Source organism: Vitis vinifera, chromosome 4 (assembly GCF_030704535.1).
Source record: "Vitis vinifera cultivar Pinot Noir 40024 chromosome 4, ASM3070453v1".
Classification (NCBI taxonomy): Eukaryota; Viridiplantae; Streptophyta; class Magnoliopsida; order Vitales; family Vitaceae; genus Vitis; species Vitis vinifera.
The window spans coordinates 4366437-4386148 of NC_081808.1; the positions used below are offsets into that span (position 1 = coordinate 4366437).

The 19712-nt window shown below is 35.1% G+C and overlaps 1 protein-coding gene across 7 annotated transcripts; it reads left to right on the top strand.

Moving 5' to 3' along the window:
* Nucleotides 1-1343: 1343 nt before the first annotated feature.
* On the top strand, nt 1344-18746 carry LOC100266189 (transcriptional corepressor LEUNIG). 7 transcript variants are annotated; one of them, XM_010650307.3, is made up of 19 exons: nt 1344-1472; nt 1704-1827; nt 2357-2454; nt 2577-2686; nt 4246-4638; nt 4786-4874; nt 5129-5207; nt 5280-5355; nt 5558-5607; nt 7053-7358; nt 7523-7747; nt 8486-8731; nt 8818-8962; nt 12961-13070; nt 13230-13379; nt 15339-15494; nt 15597-15713; nt 17567-17773; nt 18303-18746. In XM_010650307.3, exons 2-19 carry the CDS (start codon nt 1796-1798, stop codon nt 18444-18446), a joined length of 2733 nt encoding a protein of 910 aa, XP_010648609.1. In that variant the 5' UTR covers nt 1344-1472; nt 1704-1795; the 3' UTR covers nt 18447-18746. The 7 variants fall into 7 exon arrangements, with proteins under 7 accessions (XP_010648609.1, XP_010648611.1, XP_059592198.1 ...); XM_010650309.3 differs by having other exon boundaries at nt 8845-8962; XM_059736215.1 differs by having other exon boundaries at nt 5289-5355.
* Nucleotides 18747-19712: the final 966 nt, after the last annotated feature.

Consider the following 19712-nt stretch of genomic DNA (forward strand, 5'->3'; position numbering starts at 1 on the left):
TATTTATGTTATGAATTAATTATTGGCTATAGATGGAAGTAAATTGTGGATGATAGGATGAAATTAAGAACTCAAAATCTGGTTAAACAAAAATTTTCACATTTTTAATTTATAAAAATAAAATAATATACAAAACTTATTCATATTATATATATATATATATATATGAACAAGGTCTAAACAAAATTGAAAAAACCAATAAACTGATCCTAACCAATTCAGGCGGATTATATTCATTTGGATTTCAATAATAAAAAAAGTCAATTCTATTTAAGAATTTTGAAAGCCGAACTTATTGGTTAGATTTTTGGTTTTATTGTCTCCTAATTGATAAAAATAAAATCAAAACTTATGTATTGTTTGATATTTGATAAAAAAAATTATATTAGATTTTATTAAAATAATTTGTTGATTTTATATCATGATCAAATTAATTTTAAATGTATTTAATATATATTTTTATATTAAATCAAAATTCATTTCAATTATTTTAAAAAATGAATTAAATTTACAGTATAATATAAACTTAAATTAATAGGCTTTGAATTAAAAATAAACATAAATTTACAACTGGATTGAGGATTAAAAAAAATTATTAAGTTGAATTAAAATTGATCTACGAAAATGGAACCAAATCGATTTTAATCAACTTGATTTGGTTCGATTTTTTATTTCAATATTTGAAGTTCAAGTTTTATGACATATAAAACTGATTATTCAATTTATTTATTTTTACCCAAAAACCGACCTTATTTAGACTATATATATGGAGAGAGAGAGAGAGAAAATTTGGGTAACATTGGTAAATTAATTATTATAAAAATGTAAATATTTAATATAAATAGAAATGTATAAAAGGGACCAATATAAATGATCAAAATAAAAGGAAAAAAAGAAGGGATGATAAATTAATTATTGGACAAATATGGAAATATTTCTTTTACCAGTGAATAATTAGAAAGAAAATGACTTGAAATTTGGTTGAAAATTAGAAATTTACAACGGAGGTCCAAAAGAGTCATTTCACTTCAGCCTTGAGTTCTGGTGGACTGGGGAACTGGGCTAGGAAAAATTAAAATACAGGAAAGGGAGAGGATGAATATAGAAATACAGCAAAGCATAGGTCCCAAATTTGAAAAGTTCGGACACGTGGCAGGATATAGTGAAAAGACAAAAAGGCCACCATAAATCTAGAAAGTACACCGCCTTCCTTGCAGAGTGAAGAGTGGAATACATGAGTTTCAAAGCCCATTTCAGTCATAGAGTAAAATAAAGCTTAAAGTGAAAATTTGATGAGAACGCAAGGCTAGTTTGGGAAATCCAGCCCCACAAAAACACAATGATATCTGCAACAGCAACTCAATCCACCGAAGCCTTCAGAAAAAAATTTCTGTCTGAAAAATGAAAAAAACGAGAAAAATAAAAAAATTTAGTTAAAAAGCTTGCAAACAAAAGGGGTTTTTGGGTTGCAGGTATCTACATCCTCCTTTCACGTTCTTTAATTTTTTTTAAAGGTTTTAAAATTGAAAAATACTAATATTTTATATATATTTTTTCTGTATTTTTATTTGTCGAAATTGGGGCTTTCATTCTCTCTAATTTTCTCTCTCTTCACTGTGTATTCTTTTGGGAATGGTATGAGGATTTTCATTTTTCTTGACAAAAAAATCTTTGTTTTTTTCTTCTTTTTCTGGGTTTGATAGTCTTCAAAGGTGGAAGAAGCTGAAAAAGGCATTATCTTAGAATCTGACAGTATTATTATCCGCTCTTTGTGTGAGGTTTTGGATACAGCATCATGTCTCAAACCAACTGGGAAGCTGATAAAATGTAAGTTTCCTTCTTATACTGCCCATTTTTCCATCCTGTGACAGTTTTCTTTCAGGATTTCAGTTTTCTTCTATTTTCACGGCATTTTATTGCTGTTTTCTGCTTGATTTGGCTTCTGGGTATATGCTTTTTTCTGGGTTTTGCCCCTTTTGAGGGTTTTCTGAATCAAGTTCTCTTCTTTCTTGCTAATATCTGCATTAGCGTATATCTGGGTTTGTATTTATCGTTTTGTGTATCCTAGGGTTTCTCGTTTCTGCCGTTTCTTTTCTGGTTTAAATTCGTGCAATAGATGTTTATGGTTGCTGGGTGGTTGAAATATTTCGGTATAGCATTTGGGTCTATGGTATTTAGTCTATTTTTTCTGTTTATACTAGTTTTCTCGTTGAGGCCTTCTCTCATATCCGTTCTGAATATTTGCACTTGGAAGATTGCTTGAAGCAGTTTTTCTTTGTAAAGTTCTATTTTTTGTTTAAATTTCCTTCTCATAGTGCAATAATTTATTAAATTTTTTTGTTTGATATATCAACAGGTTAGATGTCTACATCCATGATTATTTAGTGAAGAGGGATTTAAAGGCATCTGCTCAGGCCTTTCAAGCTGAGGGGAAAGTATCATCTGATCCTGTTGGTATGAACATTTCAGGACTATGATAAAAGGGAAGAAAAACCCTGTTGAGTTTTGATATACATACTTATTGTATGGTGTTACATACTTATTGTTTGGTGATGAATTTTGATTGTGTTTTCCAGCTATTGATGCTCCGGGTGGTTTTCTATTCGAATGGTGGTCGGTTTTTTGGGATATATTCATTGCTAGGACTAATGAAAAACACTCAGAGGTTGCTGCATCTTATATTGAGGTTTGTTTGAGAATGTTTCTTCAAAATGGAAAGTTTCCTCTAGTCTGGGTTTGCAACTTTACTGTGATATGCTATCCCTATCTTATTTTTAGTTATGACCTTGCTTTTAAAAATTAGATAGAAATGATAGATGCAGTCTTAAAGACCCGTGCACACCTTTTTCCTGCATTGTTAGCCAAATTGTTTCTGAAATTTCAGATGAAACTTCTACTTCCTCTTCATAACTCTGGCTGGTTCATGGTAACTGAATGATCCCTGATCTCAGCCTCAGTATTAGAAATTTGTTGCTTGATGATTTTTGTATTCTTTGTTGCTGTATATGTTATTCATTTATGTTCTTTGTTAAAATAGTTGTTTTTTGACTGGTAATGTGAAAGTCTTGCTCTAGGAACTTGCTTTTATTGTCTATATTTTGTCTGTGGCCTGATTGTTTGCATAATGTGATTTACTTGTTCTAGGGTTGATGTTCCTAATTCTGTGTCTGTGCGGCCAGTGAATGAAATGAATTAGAAGTATTTGCATGGGTCACTAGTATTCATCATTTTCTTAAGGACTCTTAATCCACTGTCACTCATGGCTTGCTTACTTGCTTCAATTAAGGAGACTGGGGACTTCCCAAGAAATAGGATCCATTACTGTTTGGAATGAAAGGCTCAAATATTGCATTTTCTGAAACTGTTGAAAATCTCTTATGCCCGTAATCTTGGTTCCTGGTTTTGTTTGTTTGTTCTATGATTTGTGTTTATCCCTGTGGTTGGAATATTTGAACTGGAAAATGTGCCCTTGTTCTGCACGTTTCCAATCAAGAATAGAGGAGTTACAATGGTGGTCTATATCATGCTAAATAACCCACAAATGATGCTTGCGCTTAAGATATAGTTTCCCTGCTTGGTTTTTGAATATTTCCACACTTTTTAACCTGTTATTCCTGTTCCTTTCATCTCTCTAAAACTTGTATCCATTACTATTCTTGGAAATTAATTGGCTGCGGATCAGCTTATTAGATATCGCAAGAGGCTCTTGCTGATTAGATGTGAAGCAAGGAGAGTTCATGTCTTAAACTAATGAAGGGATTTTCTAGTTGATTTAAAGAAAATACCATATCATGATCATGGATAGCGAGTTCCTTTCAGCCAAATGGATCCTAGAGGGTTTCTGTATGATGGACTGAGGAATCATTGATACACAGTCATGAAAAGGTCCTCGTTGTTGGTTCATGTGCAAAATGAGCAAACCTTACCCCTTGTTAGGAGAAGGGATTCATTTCAGCCAACTGATTCCAGAGGCTTTCTGTTTGGTAAACCATGAGTATACATGCATATTCATTTTGATTTATTGCCTGTGGTGTATAAGCTCTCTGATATTGATTAAGTGCTTATAATATAAATGGTGCTGGTATGGGATCCACAAGCGTTGTTAGAGACTGTACTCAATCTATTTTTTTATTTTTTATGAATAAAGCAAGATAATATAGCACTACTACTCAATCTATTTACTATAGCACTAGTATTAATCCTTACGAACTTTACATATGGATCTTACTGCATATGAAATTTCAGACTCAATTAATTAAAGCAAGGGAACAACAACAACAGCAACAGCAGCAACAACAGCAACCCCAACAACCACAGCATCAACAACAACAACAGCAGCAGCAACAATTGCAGATGCAACAGCTGTTATTGCAGAGGCATGCTCAACAGCAGCAGCAACAACAGCAGCAGCAGCAGCAGCAACAGCAGCAACAGCAGCAGCAACAGCAACAGCAACCCCAGCAACAGCAACGTAGAGATGGTGCCCATCTCTTAAATGGAACTACAAATGGGCTTGTTGGAAATGATCCTCTTATGCGGACAAATCCTGCCACTGCCAATGCTTTGGCTACAAAGATGTATGAGGAGAGGTTAAAATTGCCAATTCAGCGGGATTCTTTGGATGATGCAACAATGAAGGTTATATGGTTTCCTTATTTTTTTTAATTTTAAATTTTTATTATTTTTTGAAATTTGAAATTTCCTTTTTTAATGGAAGTTTCTTTTGAGATTTCTTAAGAGATGGTTCCTTTCTAATTCTTAACCATCTTTCTGAATATTTAACAGCAAAGATTTAGTGAGAATGTGGGCCAGCTTTTGGATCCAAATCATGCCACAATATTGAAGTCTGCTGCAGCAGCTGGCCAGCCTTCAGGGTGCTTCTTTATATGATTGACCTTTATTTCTTTGCATATATGGTTCTAGGCCCATGATGGAACATGAATAGATATGATTTTCTTTTATGATTTTTGATGTGAATCTATGGTAACATGAATTTGAGCCTTAATGAAAAAACAAAATGGGATATGCTTATGTGGTATCAACATAACAATTCATTCAATCAATTGTATAGTTTTGATGCTTGCTTCTGTTGATATTTAATTTACTATTTTTAAACTCATAATTTCAGGCAAGTATTGCATGTTTCAGCCGGAGGTATGTCTCCACAAGTTCAAGCTCGGAATCAGCAACTACCAGGATCTACACCGGTATAGAATTGCTTCTCAGATTGTTGCATTAGTTGTCATTTTGTGTTGTTCTAAGCTATCATGTGGAATCAGGATATAAAGAGTGAGATGAATCCAGTGTTGAACCCCAGAGCTGGTGGTCCTGAAGGATCATTGATAGGAATTCCTGGTATCCTTGCTCAAGTCTCTCCTCTACAGTGATTTATTTTTGTCATTCCTATAAGTAATGATTGTCAAAACTTTTGTTGGATTAAACTTGAATTCCTCTTTTCTTTTCTTTTTATTTCACTTTATGTTATTTTATTTATAATTATTCTTTATCACATGGTGATACTTGTTAATTGTTACTAACAAGTATCCTCTTGTTTCAGGATCAAATCAAGGTGGTAACAATTTGACCCTGAAAGGATGGCCGCTCACGGTAAGTTTCTTGTAGTTGGCTGATTGCTGTCTTCCTGCCCCTTTTTACTGCAATTATGATATGTTTGTTTTATTAGTCAGTAAGTTCTTTTTTTAATATCCTTTCCCTTTGAGAGCTATTTGGCTCTTGGTATGTACTCCTTAGGGTTGGGCCTACTTGGTGAGGAGTTGAGTTTGGCTTTTGAGTTGTATTTTTGTATAGTTTATTTATTCTTTTTGTAGAAATCTCCTTGTAAAGTGGAGGGTGTTTTGATCAGGTTTGTATCTCATCCTTCTTATGCTTAATTATCTTTAATTAATTCATCTTTGGTTTTTGATTAAAAAAAAAAATCCTATCTTCAATCTTGCTGGATTTTTTGATGTGGCATAAGATTTTTGCAAAAGATTTAAAAATGTGTAATTTCTTTGTGAAGTATTAGGGAATGTTAATTAGAGATGGCGGAGTACAGTCATAAAAATTTAAATATTAATTGTAAACTATTGGGAAAAGATTTTGAATTCAGGGGCAAAACTGTACATGAAACGTTTTTTGATAGGCAAAGATCACTTATACTAATAGCGCCTGACAAAAATGTTTGTGTTAGAAGTGTCAACAATTTGTGGGTGTAGTATTTTAATAGAAATTCAACATGCTAGAATAAGAAAAAGGGAAGAGAGCTTTTCTGGTTTACAGAAAAGGAGCTAGGTGTCCATTGATACCTCTTTTTTCATTAGGATGTTTTTGCTTGGTTAGTGAGGAGGCTAGTGGAAGGTTCATCAAGGGATTTATGAAGAGTTGTGTTTGTAATTGCTTCCTTATTTGGGTATTAGTCTGGTGGAATGGTCATCAAGGGTTTTATGAAGAGTTGTGTTCGTAATCTCATCTTTATTTGGGTACTAGCTTGCATCCAGAAATATATGAATCACCTCACTTGAGGATTAAACCAAGCAGACTGAGTGCAAGATCTCTACTGGGCTTGGTTTTTATTGTTAAAAGGTGATGTGTAGGCAGAGGGAGCAGTTGGTGTCTGTAAGAAGTGTTTCCCTGAAGATACAGAAAGAAATGTGACATGAGCTCGGGGGTCACTATTCTATTCATACAGCCAACCATTGAACCCAGTTAGCTGTGGGCCTAGACAGGGGATCTCTAACAATCTTCTATTGATGACCAGCTTTTGTATAACCTTAAATTTTTCTTGAAGTTAGCATGTACCCCTCTCCTGGAATACTGACCTCAGGGCTTTTTTTTTTTTAATGGAAATAGTGATTCTATTTCATGCTTTTCAGTATATTTTAAAGCTTATAAATAGATGATTTATGGTAATGTGATTTACGTATGTTTGGTTGTCATTCACCATTGTATTTTTGTTATTATGGTATAAAGCTGGTATGCAAATTGCCAGGTAGGCCTTGCATACAGCCTTTTTAGTATTCTTTTACTGATCGACCGTTCTTTCCTTTTGTTAGGGATTGGATCAACTTCGCTCTGGGCTACTTCAGCAGCCAAAACCTTTCATCCAAGCTGCTCCTCAGCCCTTTCATCAGCTCCAGATGCTACCACAACACCAGCAACAGCTTTTGCTTGCACAACAAAGTTTGACATCCCCTCCCAGTGATGAAAGCAGAAGGCTGAGAATGCTTCTGAATAATCGGAATATGAATCTTGGGAAGGACGGTCCTTCAAATTCCATTGGTGATGTTCCAAATGTTGGCTCACCCCTGCAACCCGGTTGCGCTGTTTTGCCTCGTGGAGATACTGAGATGCTAATGAAGGTGATCATCCTCTCTGTCAATAATCCTGCTATCATCTTATGGTTTTTGGCTTATTTGCCTTTTCTCTTATTTCCTCCTCATTCCTCTTTCTGTCACTGTTGTCTTGCCAACTAGCTGCACATTTCATGACCTTTTTGACTGAAGAAAGTATCCATTATTTGTAGTTAAAAATGGCCCAAATGCATCATCAGCAGCAACAACAACAGCAGCAGCAACAAAACAGTAATCAACCACAGCAGCAGCAGCAACAGCAGCTTCAGCAGCATGCGCTCTCAAGTCAGCAATCTCAGAGTTCAAATCACAACATGCATCAGCAAGATAAAATGGGGGGAGCTGGCAGCATCACTGTGGATGGTAGCATGTCAAATTCTTTTCGAGGAAATGATCAGGTCTGTTCCACGTGGGAGCCTTCTTTGTTCAATTTCTTTTAAAAATGACAATAATCAGGAATACAGTAAATAGCAACATTTCCTTAAATGGTATCACTACCTTTAAAAATTTTATGTTTGCTAAATACATTTCCGGACTCCAATTTTTACACTCCAGTGAATCTCTCTCTCATTTCCCCTCTCATTAATTAGCCAATTAATTAACAATTTGGGATGTCCTTATTCCATAAATGAGTTTGTTGCGGCTACTAATTTCTCATTCCTCTTGGTGTAATTTACATTACTTCAAACAGTGACAGTTTTGTGAATGATGCAAAGATTTAGTGGAAGTAGCAGTTCCCTGTATTTAATAATTTTACTCCAAACCAATCCCATCTGCCTTTTTATCACCAGGTTCACTTGCATTGCCTGTAGTTTACATGGCAGTTTTGCCCTTCCACTTGAGCACTGATCAATTTCTACACTGGATTGAAAGCATAATTTTAACAGCTTAGGTGATGAAAAGAATATATCAAGGAGAGAAGTGCCGACATTAAACCTTTTTCTCTCTTTCCCTTCTTAGTTAGGGAGTGGGGTGGGGTAGAATGAGGGAGGTGGTGTTTCTCAAGTGGTATTTCAATCATGTCAGAGCTGGTCTGGAACATAACCTTTGTAGGATTACATATTGTTTTCTGATAGGCTTCTTAGGATTACAGTTTTGAGTGGGTCCTAATATAATTTTCGTTAATGCATTTTAAGGCTTCAAAAAACCAGACTGGAAGAAAGAGAAAGCAGCCTGTTTCATCTTCTGGTCCAGCCAATAGCTCAGGAACTGCAAACACAGCAGGACCCTCCCCAAGCTCAGCACCCTCTACACCGTCAACTCACACACCTGGAGATGTGATCTCAATGCCTGCTTTGCCACACAGTGGTAGCTCTTCAAAGCCATTGATGATGTTCAGCACTGATGGTACTGGAACTCTTACATCACCGTCAAATCAGTTGGTGAGCAAAGTCTTTTCCTTCTTGTACTTACAGAAGGGATTTTTTATTTACTCGCATGAATTCTCATTGGTATTCCATTTTGGCAGTGGGATGATAAAGATCTTGAATTGCAGGCTGATATGGATCGTTTTGTGGAAGATGGTTCCCTTGACGATAATGTTGAGTCTTTTTTATCCCATGATGATACAGACCCTAGAGATACAGTTGGTCGTTGTATGGATGTCAGTAAAGGTGAGGTGATGACTACTTTTTTATCTGGCCTGCATTGTGACCATTTTCCTGAACTTTTTAAATTTCTTGTGTTGTGTATGTACTCTGATTTGGTTGCATAACATGGTATGAGTTTGCAAGTTTATGTATTCCAATTTGGTTGCATAAGTTGTTATAGTTTGCAAATTATTCACTGAATTCCTAATATCATAGGTAATGGCTGTAATGCTCAATTATTTATAAACCTGCTACTTTATTTCAGATTTGTATTTGTCTTATATGCACTCATTTATGGCCAGTTATTCGTCAATAATAATAAGAATTCAAATTCCTTTTGAGAAAATAACAATAGATTTTAAAGCAAGCATGGAAAAGGGTGTGAGTGACTGAGGCCTTATAAGAAACCTGGGTGTTTTTCCAAATGTGACTGAAAAAAGAGCTTCTAGCTCCCTCAGTCATTCCCTCTTCATTTCTGTACATATCAGCAGAACTGTCAAGCTAGTCTCTTCATTGCTAAGGAGTTTCTTGTAACTAAAATTTTCACCCTATAACAACCTCTATATGTAAAAAGAAAACATTGGCGTTCTTAATTGCTGCTTATACATTTCGATGTTTCTACTACTATTCAGCTCCCACGAAAAGTAGGCTTCCAAAATTGGCTAACTAAAATTTTTATTGATTCTCTTCTCCTGATTGTTGGATAATGTCTCAGGAGGCATTTGAATATCAACATACCTCTTCTCTTTCCTATTCACCTTGGTTGTGAATATTTGAAGCTGAATCATTATAGAGGCTTGAAGCATGAATTGAAGCTCTTTCTGTTCTGAGGAAGAATATTTTGGTCTCATATCCATTTTGTGATGATGGCATTCTCGTTTCTAATATTTGTCCCTATAAACTGAAAAAACTTAAAATAGATTTTTTTTTTAATTTTATCTGGGGGTTGAAAACTAAAGCATCATTGTTGGTATTAGACTAAATAGATCAAAGCTTGAGATCTTGGCTTCTACTTTGTATTGTGCTTTCCGTGGTTAGCCCACATTTTCACCTTTCCTTTAGGTGTGCTTGAGGTGATGATTTGTGCAACTTGGTAGTGGACAGTCAATGGTGGCTACCTTTTGTGGATATTGGTAATATTTTTAACTGTTGCTTTGATTGGAAGATTTCTTTCGAGATTTTCATATCTGAAATATGCAAAAATGCAGCTGAATTGTATGATCATCTTTTTCTCCATTGTAATATTCCCTAATCTTATCTTTAATGTCTCGACCTAGTGAGTATAACTTGGACCCATTCAATGTCCCCTTCACTAGATCATCTTCTCCTGGCTATCATGGTGCTTCTTTGTGAAAGGGGGGCAGTGAATGTGGTCATTTGTTATGTGCTTAGAAGTGGGAAAGGTTGGATTTTGACAATTAGTTGGACTTGATAGGCTTCATTATAAATAAGATTTCCATGATTTGGGCCCCTATCTCTAATATGGGACCATATCAGTTTTGTTCTTAGAGATTGGAACTGTTTTTAGCTTTGCTCATTGAGTCATTCTAACTCCTTTTATCCTTTGAGTTCTTTAATTTATGGTTTTGATAGGTTTTCTTTATCAAGGGTTTTCAAAATAATCTTATTGTTAATAGTTAAAGAGCCCATTGTTCTTTTATAGGCAAATGAGAATTAGTATTAATAGCACCTAAGAGGAGATGTACCAAATTACACACGATGTATAAGATAGACGCCTAATTTAAGCGAGAATAGGTCAACAAAAAGGCACCCTTTCCTTACTTGAAGCTTAGCTAATCTATAAGATCTATCATTGACATTGATTGGTTCTCTATGTACGCACTAACTCAATTCACAAAAGTATACATGAAATCAGATTTGATTGCTTGGTCAAATTACTTAACATCATTAAATAACCTTCTATTCCATAACTTGCCAAGAGACTAAAACAATTACAATGGAGCAGCTCTCCTAGTTTTTTTTTTTTTTCTGCTTCTTGCCTGCAAAAGACTTGTGCCACCCCAAAAGGTTCTCTTTCACATAAGAGTGCATTACCCAAACCTCTCCAAAGAGAGAATATCAATTGCCCCAACATTCTAGCTTTGGAACAGTGAAGTAGCAGATGGTCCATTGTTTCCTCTTCACCTTTGTACAAAAAACACCTATTTGACAAATTCCATCCCCTCCTTTGGGCTGATCAAGTGTTAGAATTCTGCCCTAAGTTGCTTCCCAAGTAAAGAAACCTACCTTCATAGGTGCCCATGTACTCCACACTACAACCTTTGGGAAAGGCTTTCAATATCCCATTGTTAAACATGCATATAGAGATCTAACCGAGAAATTGCGATGCTTGGTTTCATTCCTACTCAATTTGTCTTCCTCTTCCCTTCTAATTGGCAAGGAATGGAGTTTCCGTCATAAGAAATTCTCAACTTCCACAAGTTCCCAATCATTGAATTTCCCAGAAAAATTGGGTTTCCAACCACCCCTTCCCCACCTTGCTCCCTCACATCCGCTACCCAATCATTTTTGTCCAAAGCTATAGAGAATAAAGTCAGGAAGGCTCATTCCAAGGGTAAATTATCACACCAAATATCATTTCAAAATTTTACCCTTTTCCCATTCCCAACTTTGGAATGATACCTGCTTTTAATAACCTCCCACCCTTTTCTAATAGCTTTCCTATTGTGATTTGCATCTATAAGGACTTTCTTTTTATTGCAAATCTCCAACTCCACTTACCAAGCAAATCCTTATTTAAAATGGATTAAAGAGCTCACCTGTATTTGATTTAAAATTGTTTAGTTTGATGATATCTCTTTGTGTGCCCTTCCCATGTGGGACAAATGGACAATTTCTAAAGCACTTTAAGCATTATCTTCTCTGAAAAGAACATCCATCTTGGTTTTCTGAAAACAAGAAAACACAATTGTTATGGAAGTCTCCAATTTTCTTTGGCTAACCCAGGTCACCTTGGCAATATTGGTTCCCTTCAGAATTTTACTATGCTAATAAAGAAGAATCATGAGCATTTTTCTTGTGTCAATGGGAAGCTTTCAAGCTTATAGTTTGTATTTTTTATTGTGGAAGGTGACATTTCCAACATCATCTAGTGGAGTAAAGATTGTACTGTAAAAGCTTGTAGACTCTCTGTCCTTTTGAATAAGCTGTAGGTATTCCTAACTTCTTGGATGTTTCTTATCCATGGGTTTCTGAGTCTGCTTATTGTGAACTTAATTTTAATACTGATAGTGGAGCTGTGACTTTTTAATTTGTGGGAGCTTGATGTTACCCTAGTTTATTGTTCTAATAGTTTTCATTCTTTTATTCTATTTTTTCTGCTTTTTATTGGCCTTATCTCTTTGAGGATTTTTTTTCCTTCTTTAATCTTCTTCTCTTAGACCTTGTCTTTGTATTTTTATCTTCCTGTTAATAAGTTTAGTTGCCCAATTCAACAATTGGCTGCTATGTTTATAGGCATTTTAACTTTGTTTGATATGCCCCACTTTTTACTCTCAGAATCTGGGATAGATAATCTCTGCAAGATATTAAGCACTTTAGTTCACTTTCTAAAAAAATGGTTGATTTTGGTATTTTAAATTCATTAACTTTCAGTAGCTGCTTATATGTTGTGAGATTGCTCTAAAAATCTTACCCCTTCTAAATAGTCCTCAGCATCTAGTTGTACATAAAATATTTCTTTAAAGTTCAAATTGCATAATTTGTTTCCATTAATATTTATCCACTGTAATAAATTATTATTATTATGTCATTATTTACCTACTAGAGATGCACTTTTTTATTTTTTAAATAAAATAAAAAATGAAATATTCCATCTATATTTGTTTTGGTTTTTTTCTTGCAATACCAGTTCCCCGCCATGACAGGCACAACCGTAAAGTAAGATACTTTTAGGAAACAATTATGAATTAGTAATGGATGAAATTTCACATTTGTGCTTGTAGATAGTGCAATTCTCTCTCTTATAAAATTTGAAATATGGTGTTTGCATTTTATTTCAGGGTTTACATTTACGGAAGTCAGCTCCGTTAGAGCGAGTGCAAGTAAAGTTATCTGTTGCCACTTCTCATCAGATGGAAAACTGCTTGCTAGTGGTGGCCATGATAAAAAGGTAAGTGCCAAGAGGATTAAAGTATCCTATATTATTAAAAGTGAATGTTGAAGAGCACTAAACATGTGATGAAGGGGGAGCTCAAATGCTTCATCGTGTTGCATAGTTAGGATCATAGAAGAATAACTGAACTAGTTTTCTTAATGGTCTTAAATGCAGGCAGTATTGTGGTATACAGACACTTTAAAGACAAAAACTACACTTGAAGAACATTCAATGTTAATCACTGATGTCCGTTTCAGTCCGAGCATGCCGCGTCTTGCAACATCTTCATTTGACAAAACCGTCAGGGTTTGGGATGCTGACAGTGTCAGTGGACTAGTTCTTCTTTTTGTAGTTCTGTGTGTTTTCTTTGGTTTTCTAATGTTAGTGTTTTTGTAAGAATATTTTGCTTCTGAATGTTCTGTCTGGAGCATTGGTTTATTGGAGTTGACCTGGTTACATCTAGGATTATATTGACCTATCAAGTTTGTCAACTTGGTGGTGTTTGATTACTCATTTATTGTACTGTTTTTGTGAGAGAATGCATTTTACATATTTATATTAGAAAGTTGGTTGCTTGAAGATAACAAAATTGAAACTGTGCATGTTTTTGGCTGTTTGTTTGTAATCCATGACTTCTAAACTGTGATTGTTTTCCTGTTGGTGGTGGAGTTCCCTAGTTTAGTTTGTCAACAATGAATAGAAAAAAGAGAGAAGGGCTGTTAGGAGAGAGGAGTTTTCTTTGTGCCCACAAAAAATGATCGCCTTAAAAGATTGAGGTGATTTGGTGAGAAGAAAGAGAGATTAAGCACCACTTTCCTACACTGGATTTATTTTTATTTTTTTACAAAGGAGCCTAGTGTGGTTCATTATTCTATTTCTTTTTTCCTTCTCTGTCCATTTTCTGTTTATGTGAAGTGCTTGAATTTTCTCCTTTTCTCTCATCTTTAAGTGGTGGGAAAAAAAAAGATTACTAGTTTTTGATAGGAACATGTTTTTCTTTTACATCTTTTTTGTGTTTTGGGGTTGAGATTGTTTGAAGAATAATGCATCCTTCAGTTTGTACTGTTACATTTATTCCTGTCAAATCAATTGTTTGTTTCAATCACAAAAGGAAAAAAATGGTAAAATTTAGTATATTGCACCATACAATTGCCATATAAATGAAGATGGGGGCATTTTCCTCTGTTGTTGCCTTGTAGCTCAAATAGTGTTTTCTTGCTTTCCAATATATGTTGGGATGTTTGCAATGCTGTGGGGTGGTGTTCTGCATCATGCAGCAATGCAAATGATCAAGATGATACTTGCCAGATTAGCGCTTTCATTTTTTGATGCATTTACAGATGAACAATGAATACCTAGCGTATATTTTGGTCGGTAATAGTTAGTGAATCAGGCTGATGCTGTGATATATCACCTTTAGAAAAGATACGGGAAATATTTACAATAAGATTTCTAACATGTATTATTTCCCCTACTTTTAAAACTTATGATAGCTTAGCCAAGGGATTGGCCGTGATGGACGTGTAATGCTATTACAAAAAGTGATTATTTCCCACTCCTTTACCAAGTTCTAGGGATAATTATTGACGCATGCTAATTGTACACATCTAGCATCCTTGGGTGGTGCACCCTCTATCATACATTTGCCCAGAAAAAAAAAAGAAAAAAGAAAGAAAAATCACCTTCGCTGCTTTCATGAACTGGCATTTCTTCATTAATGAAATATATTGGGGACTTTACATTGTCCTCTTAGTTGTGCAGCTTGTGCCACAACATCAACTTGATTGCGAAACCTCCCAATTCTATCAGTTATCAATTTAATGTTTTTAATGATAAAATAAATAGATTATATATATATGTATGGTAATAGGCACATGTTAAGGGTACCATACCTGTGTGCTTGTATGTATGGGTGCACAGGTATGTGGACATATGAGTGTGTGTACTGTTTCACTAAGAAATAGATCTGCATATAATTTGGATTTCATGTTTAAATACAATGTGATTTGTGCGTGTACGCATTTATTGCTTATAGTGTAATGTGCCAGGGCTACCTTTTGTCCTTATTTGCATTATTCATATGGATGTGAGATTTGTAATTTGTGTACTGGGCCTACTGGCTTATTACTGACAGCTGCTTGTTTTTATTCCTTGTAAATTGGCTGTACCGTCAAATCTTTTACTTTTTAATTTTCCTTTTAGTCTGTCTATATGCTTATGTGTTGGTATGACTCCTAATTGTACTTGATGTCGTCTCAACTTTATATATGACTTATTCTGCAGACTAGTTACTCGCTACGTACTTTTACTGGACATTCTGCGTCTGTTATGTCGTTGGACTTCCACCCGAATCAAGATGATCTCATCTGCTCTTGTGATGGAGATGGTGAGATACGATACTGGAATATTAAGAACGGTAGCTGTGCAAGGGTATTCAAGGTAGAAACTAGTTCATGTTGGTTTATGCATTTCATAAATTATGTAAGCCTTGGAGGGGTATGGACATTCTTGGAGAATTCTAATTTTCTTCATTTCAATTAGGGTGGTACGGCCCAAATGAGATTTCAACCTCGTCATGGAAGATATCTTGCAGCAGCTGCAGAGAACGTTGTATCGATACTGGACGTGGAGACACAAGCTTGTCGGCATTCATTACAGGTTAGTATATTTTTCAATGTCATTATACAATTTAACCAAGGACAATATGAAAAAATGCCTACAAAGAAAGTGTCATTCTTTTTTCACAGAGAAAAAAAAAAAAAAAAAGAGAAAGCAAATGACACTATAAGAACTTTCATAAAAAAATGCCTATAAAAAAAGTCCATTATTTTAAATTTTTTTAAATTTAAATCTTGTAGAGTTATTTTACGTGGAATTGATTTTGGAACTTCCCTTTCGTAATCCCACTTGGGCCATTCCCCCGCCTCTCTCTCTCTCTCTCTCTCTCTTTTCCCTTTCCTTTTTTCTTGTTTTGTGGTTCCCTGATGGGACATAAGTTTGTAGTGTGATATATACACAATACAACACATGATACATGATACTATAATACTGTTGGTTTTGACTATTTTTGGTAATTTCCTAAATAATTGAATTTGACTTACCTTTAGTAGTGCCCTCTGGGCTGTAACTCTGCAGTGATCTATGGCATTGGACTAGAGGGCTTGAGTTTGAGCCTCCCATTTAACTAGGTGTTGTAGGGTGGAGGGACAGGGGGCGTGGGGCAGTTGGAATAACTGCCTCACTGTTGGAGTGAGTTCTCCATTTTCAGGGGAAAAAAAAGAAAACTCGAATTTGGAAAAGATTTTCTTAAAAAAAAAGTTATTATATTAATTTAGAATATAATTTAAATTCAGAAATGGTTGATGAAAAAGAAGGGATAAGATGATGCTGCAAGAGAACACTACATATGTGTTGTTAAAGGACCATGTGAAAGATTATAGCTTAGGTATAATTATATCCATAATGAATATTTGGAAGGTGCTATGCGAGTGATTTGATCAATGTGCCCTTGAAGTGAATGAAGAGTTTTACTCAATATATTAATTTCTTTTTCAAATGTTTTTTCTTTTAGGGGGAGGACATTTTTTATGAGTTCACAATACAGAAGAATACGAAAATGATATAAAATACAATTTATTAGCTCACAAGTATGTTATCCTGGATTTACTGAGAGAATGGATTCTGAAAGGTGGGTTCCAATAATTATGTATCAATCACTTTTTCCCTTGAAAATCTCCCTATGGATGGGTGTGGTGGTTGCCTTTATAAGGTGGGGAATTCCAAATTCAATGATTTAGAATCACTTTTATTTGTAAAAAGGCTTCTCCCATTTATGAATTGTTGAAAACAAGGACTTTATGTGTTAAGAGTCAAAACTGAAATAAGGGAGTTGAGGATTTTTTCTGATAGAATGATCTGATTGTTGCTCATTGGATATGGAAAATTTGACCCTCTGAATTTTATGAGGCTGCAAATTCCTTGCTACTCGTATATGTGCCATTTCAATTAGAAATGTAATTGAAAATTTTGTAGACTTGCCCTTTCTATTTGAAAGATACCTTATTGTATAGTTATTCACTTATTCAAACTGTAATACAATTCAGAATTCATTTTGATGTATTTAAAAAATAATATAAAGTAGAAAATTCAGATAACTTTCAAACCTCAAAAGCTGACAGACAGGTTATTTTAAAATTTAACATATATGCGGGTTTGATAAATTCAATGTTTTTTCTATACTTGATAAATGCTATTTAGTTGATGAAATGTGTAGTATAGATAGACTTTTGAAGGTTCTTAGGATATAAATATCCATCTTATGGACCTTGATGAGTTCTGATCATTATCATGTAAAATTTTTTCTTCCCCTTCCTTGTTGTCCCTTTTCCTTTTTCTTTCTGATAAGAAAACGAGTCAAATATTGTAATGAAAGCACCAGAAATAGGTGCCGCGAGGTTTACATGATGTCTCTTATATGTGATAGGCCTTCTGACATGGGTTTGTAATGCTAGGGACATACAAAACCAATTCATTCTGTCTGCTGGGATCCTTCTGGTGAGTTCTTGGCATCTGTAAGTGAGGATTCTGTCAGAGTTTGGACGCTTGGATCAGGAAACGAAGGGGAGTGTGTTCATGAGTTGAGTTGTAATGGCAACAAGTTCCACTCCTGTGTTTTTCACCCAACATATTCATCATTGCTGGTCATCGGTTGTTACCAGGCAAGTCATTTGTCCTTTTGCTTAAATTCCTTTATACTTGTTTATTGTTTACTTGAGCATTAGTCAGCACTATATTTTTCTCTATGGTATTGCTTTATGTGCAAAAGTATTCAGTTAATTTAAGATTCTAATAAAGATGGCATTAAACCTGCATGGGTCATACTGCCATATGTAGGGAGATTTTGTCAAATCTAAAACAGGAATCCTTAGATCTTTACTCAAACACCTATGCCTACTTTTTCCCTTGTACATTTATTTAGTAAATAAACTGTCAGGACCCATCAACTACTCAAATATCTATAAGCACAATTTCCCTCTATCTTTTCCAGCAAATAAACTGTCAGGACCCCCCATAGGTTTCTGCATCCCTTTTGAAAGATCTAAGTGGGAAAATGAGGGCATTGTGAATTTAGACCATTTAATTTTCCTTATATTTCCAACAGTAGAGATTTTCTTGAAGAGGCCATGCAAGTCCTTGAACTTCAAAGAATTTAATTTCTAATCATTTTAGTATTGTTATTTGCTACAGTCTCTAGAGCTTTGGAACATGAGCGAGAACAAGACAATGACTCTTTCAGCTCATGATGGACTAATAGCTGCCTTGGCTGTATCAACTGTGTCTGGCTTGGTTGCTTCAGCTAGCCATGACAAGATTGTCAAGCTCTGGAAGTGATTCAACTGTTTTTGTCATGGTAAAAACTGCCTCTGCAATTCAGGACTAGATTTCTTTTCAGTGTTTGATCAAAAGCTGGTCTAGTATACAAATCTATTTTGGTTGATCATTCTGTCCGTTTTGTGTTTTGCCTTTTTGGATCTCAACTTCATCTCCTTGTAGTCCTGGATATTGACCTTGTATTGTTGCTGTGTTATGTCTATCTTTTTACTCTTTGCTAACATTGGACTTTCTAGTTACGTTTTTAGAAACGATTGTGTAATGATTTGTACTCTATAAAAAGGTATGTGTTTTAGTTCCTGATAGTCTTTCTATTTTGTTTATTCTAATTTATATTGTTTCATTTGAGACCATGCCCTTCTGGATACCAAACATGGTTTTACATTGGCTCAGCAAACTTGGGTTTTGCCTGAACTTTATCTTGGTTCATTCTAAGGTTTTAGCCAAATATGAATTTGATCATCGAATCGTAATTTCCTGACCAATCTCGAAACCATGATCAAAATTCGAAACGATTCTTTGTCCCCTCAATCTCATTCTCTTCAAGAAGAGGAATGAAAGGGAAAGGTTACATGGGCCCGACTGATTCATGAGCCAGTCATGGGTGCTGTTGGACTGAATCAGCTCCGATCTGTCATCCTATGTGTATCTTCAAAGGGCCCATTATGTTTTAGATCTTTATTCTCTTCAAGATGTATTTTCATATTTTGTCAGCTCTATTTTGTTTGTGTATCAAAATCACTATGTGCTCGGTTGTCGAATGTACTTGGCTGTCAAATGTACAGAATCATTTTTTCAATTTATTTTTGCCATAGTTTCAAATGGGTTCATTGGACAGGACATGGTTGTCATGTTGTGCAAGGAAATGTTTTCTTGTTGGTAGTTAGAAACCAGAATTGAGCCTATAGGCAACAGACTAAGTTTTCCTCCAGCATTTATTTCATTGATGGCCATGGGCTGCGAGCAAAAAGTACCACCCTTGATAGGATTTGCCCAACAATTATATCTGTACCACTTCTGCAGATTGGGTAAAACAAGGTCTCCTGCACTGGAGTCTTCTGCTATCAGAAACTAACACACTGCTTAACATTAGAAACTGGTTAGAATTTTTACCCGCGATCTGCATTTGCATTCTGAACATTGTTGTTTTATGCTTGAATTGTGAAAAACCCTCGGAATTTCTAACGTAAAAACATGGATGTTCTGAAAGGATGGTTGTGACTGATGAGAGTCCCTTTTTCAGTCCTCTTGATTAGTTGGAGTTGA

Coding starts and splice junctions, on each gene's coding strand:
- LOC100266189 (XM_010650307.3), top strand. CDS start 1,796: ATGTCTCAAACCAACTGGGAAGCTGATAAAAT. Junction 15,495..15,596: donor GCTGTGCAAGGGTATTCAAG/GTAGAAACTAGT, acceptor CATTTCAATTAG/GGTGGTACGGCCCAAATGAG. Junction 17,774..18,302: donor TGGTCATCGGTTGTTACCAG/GCAAGTCATTTG, acceptor TATTTGCTACAG/TCTCTAGAGCTTTGGAACAT.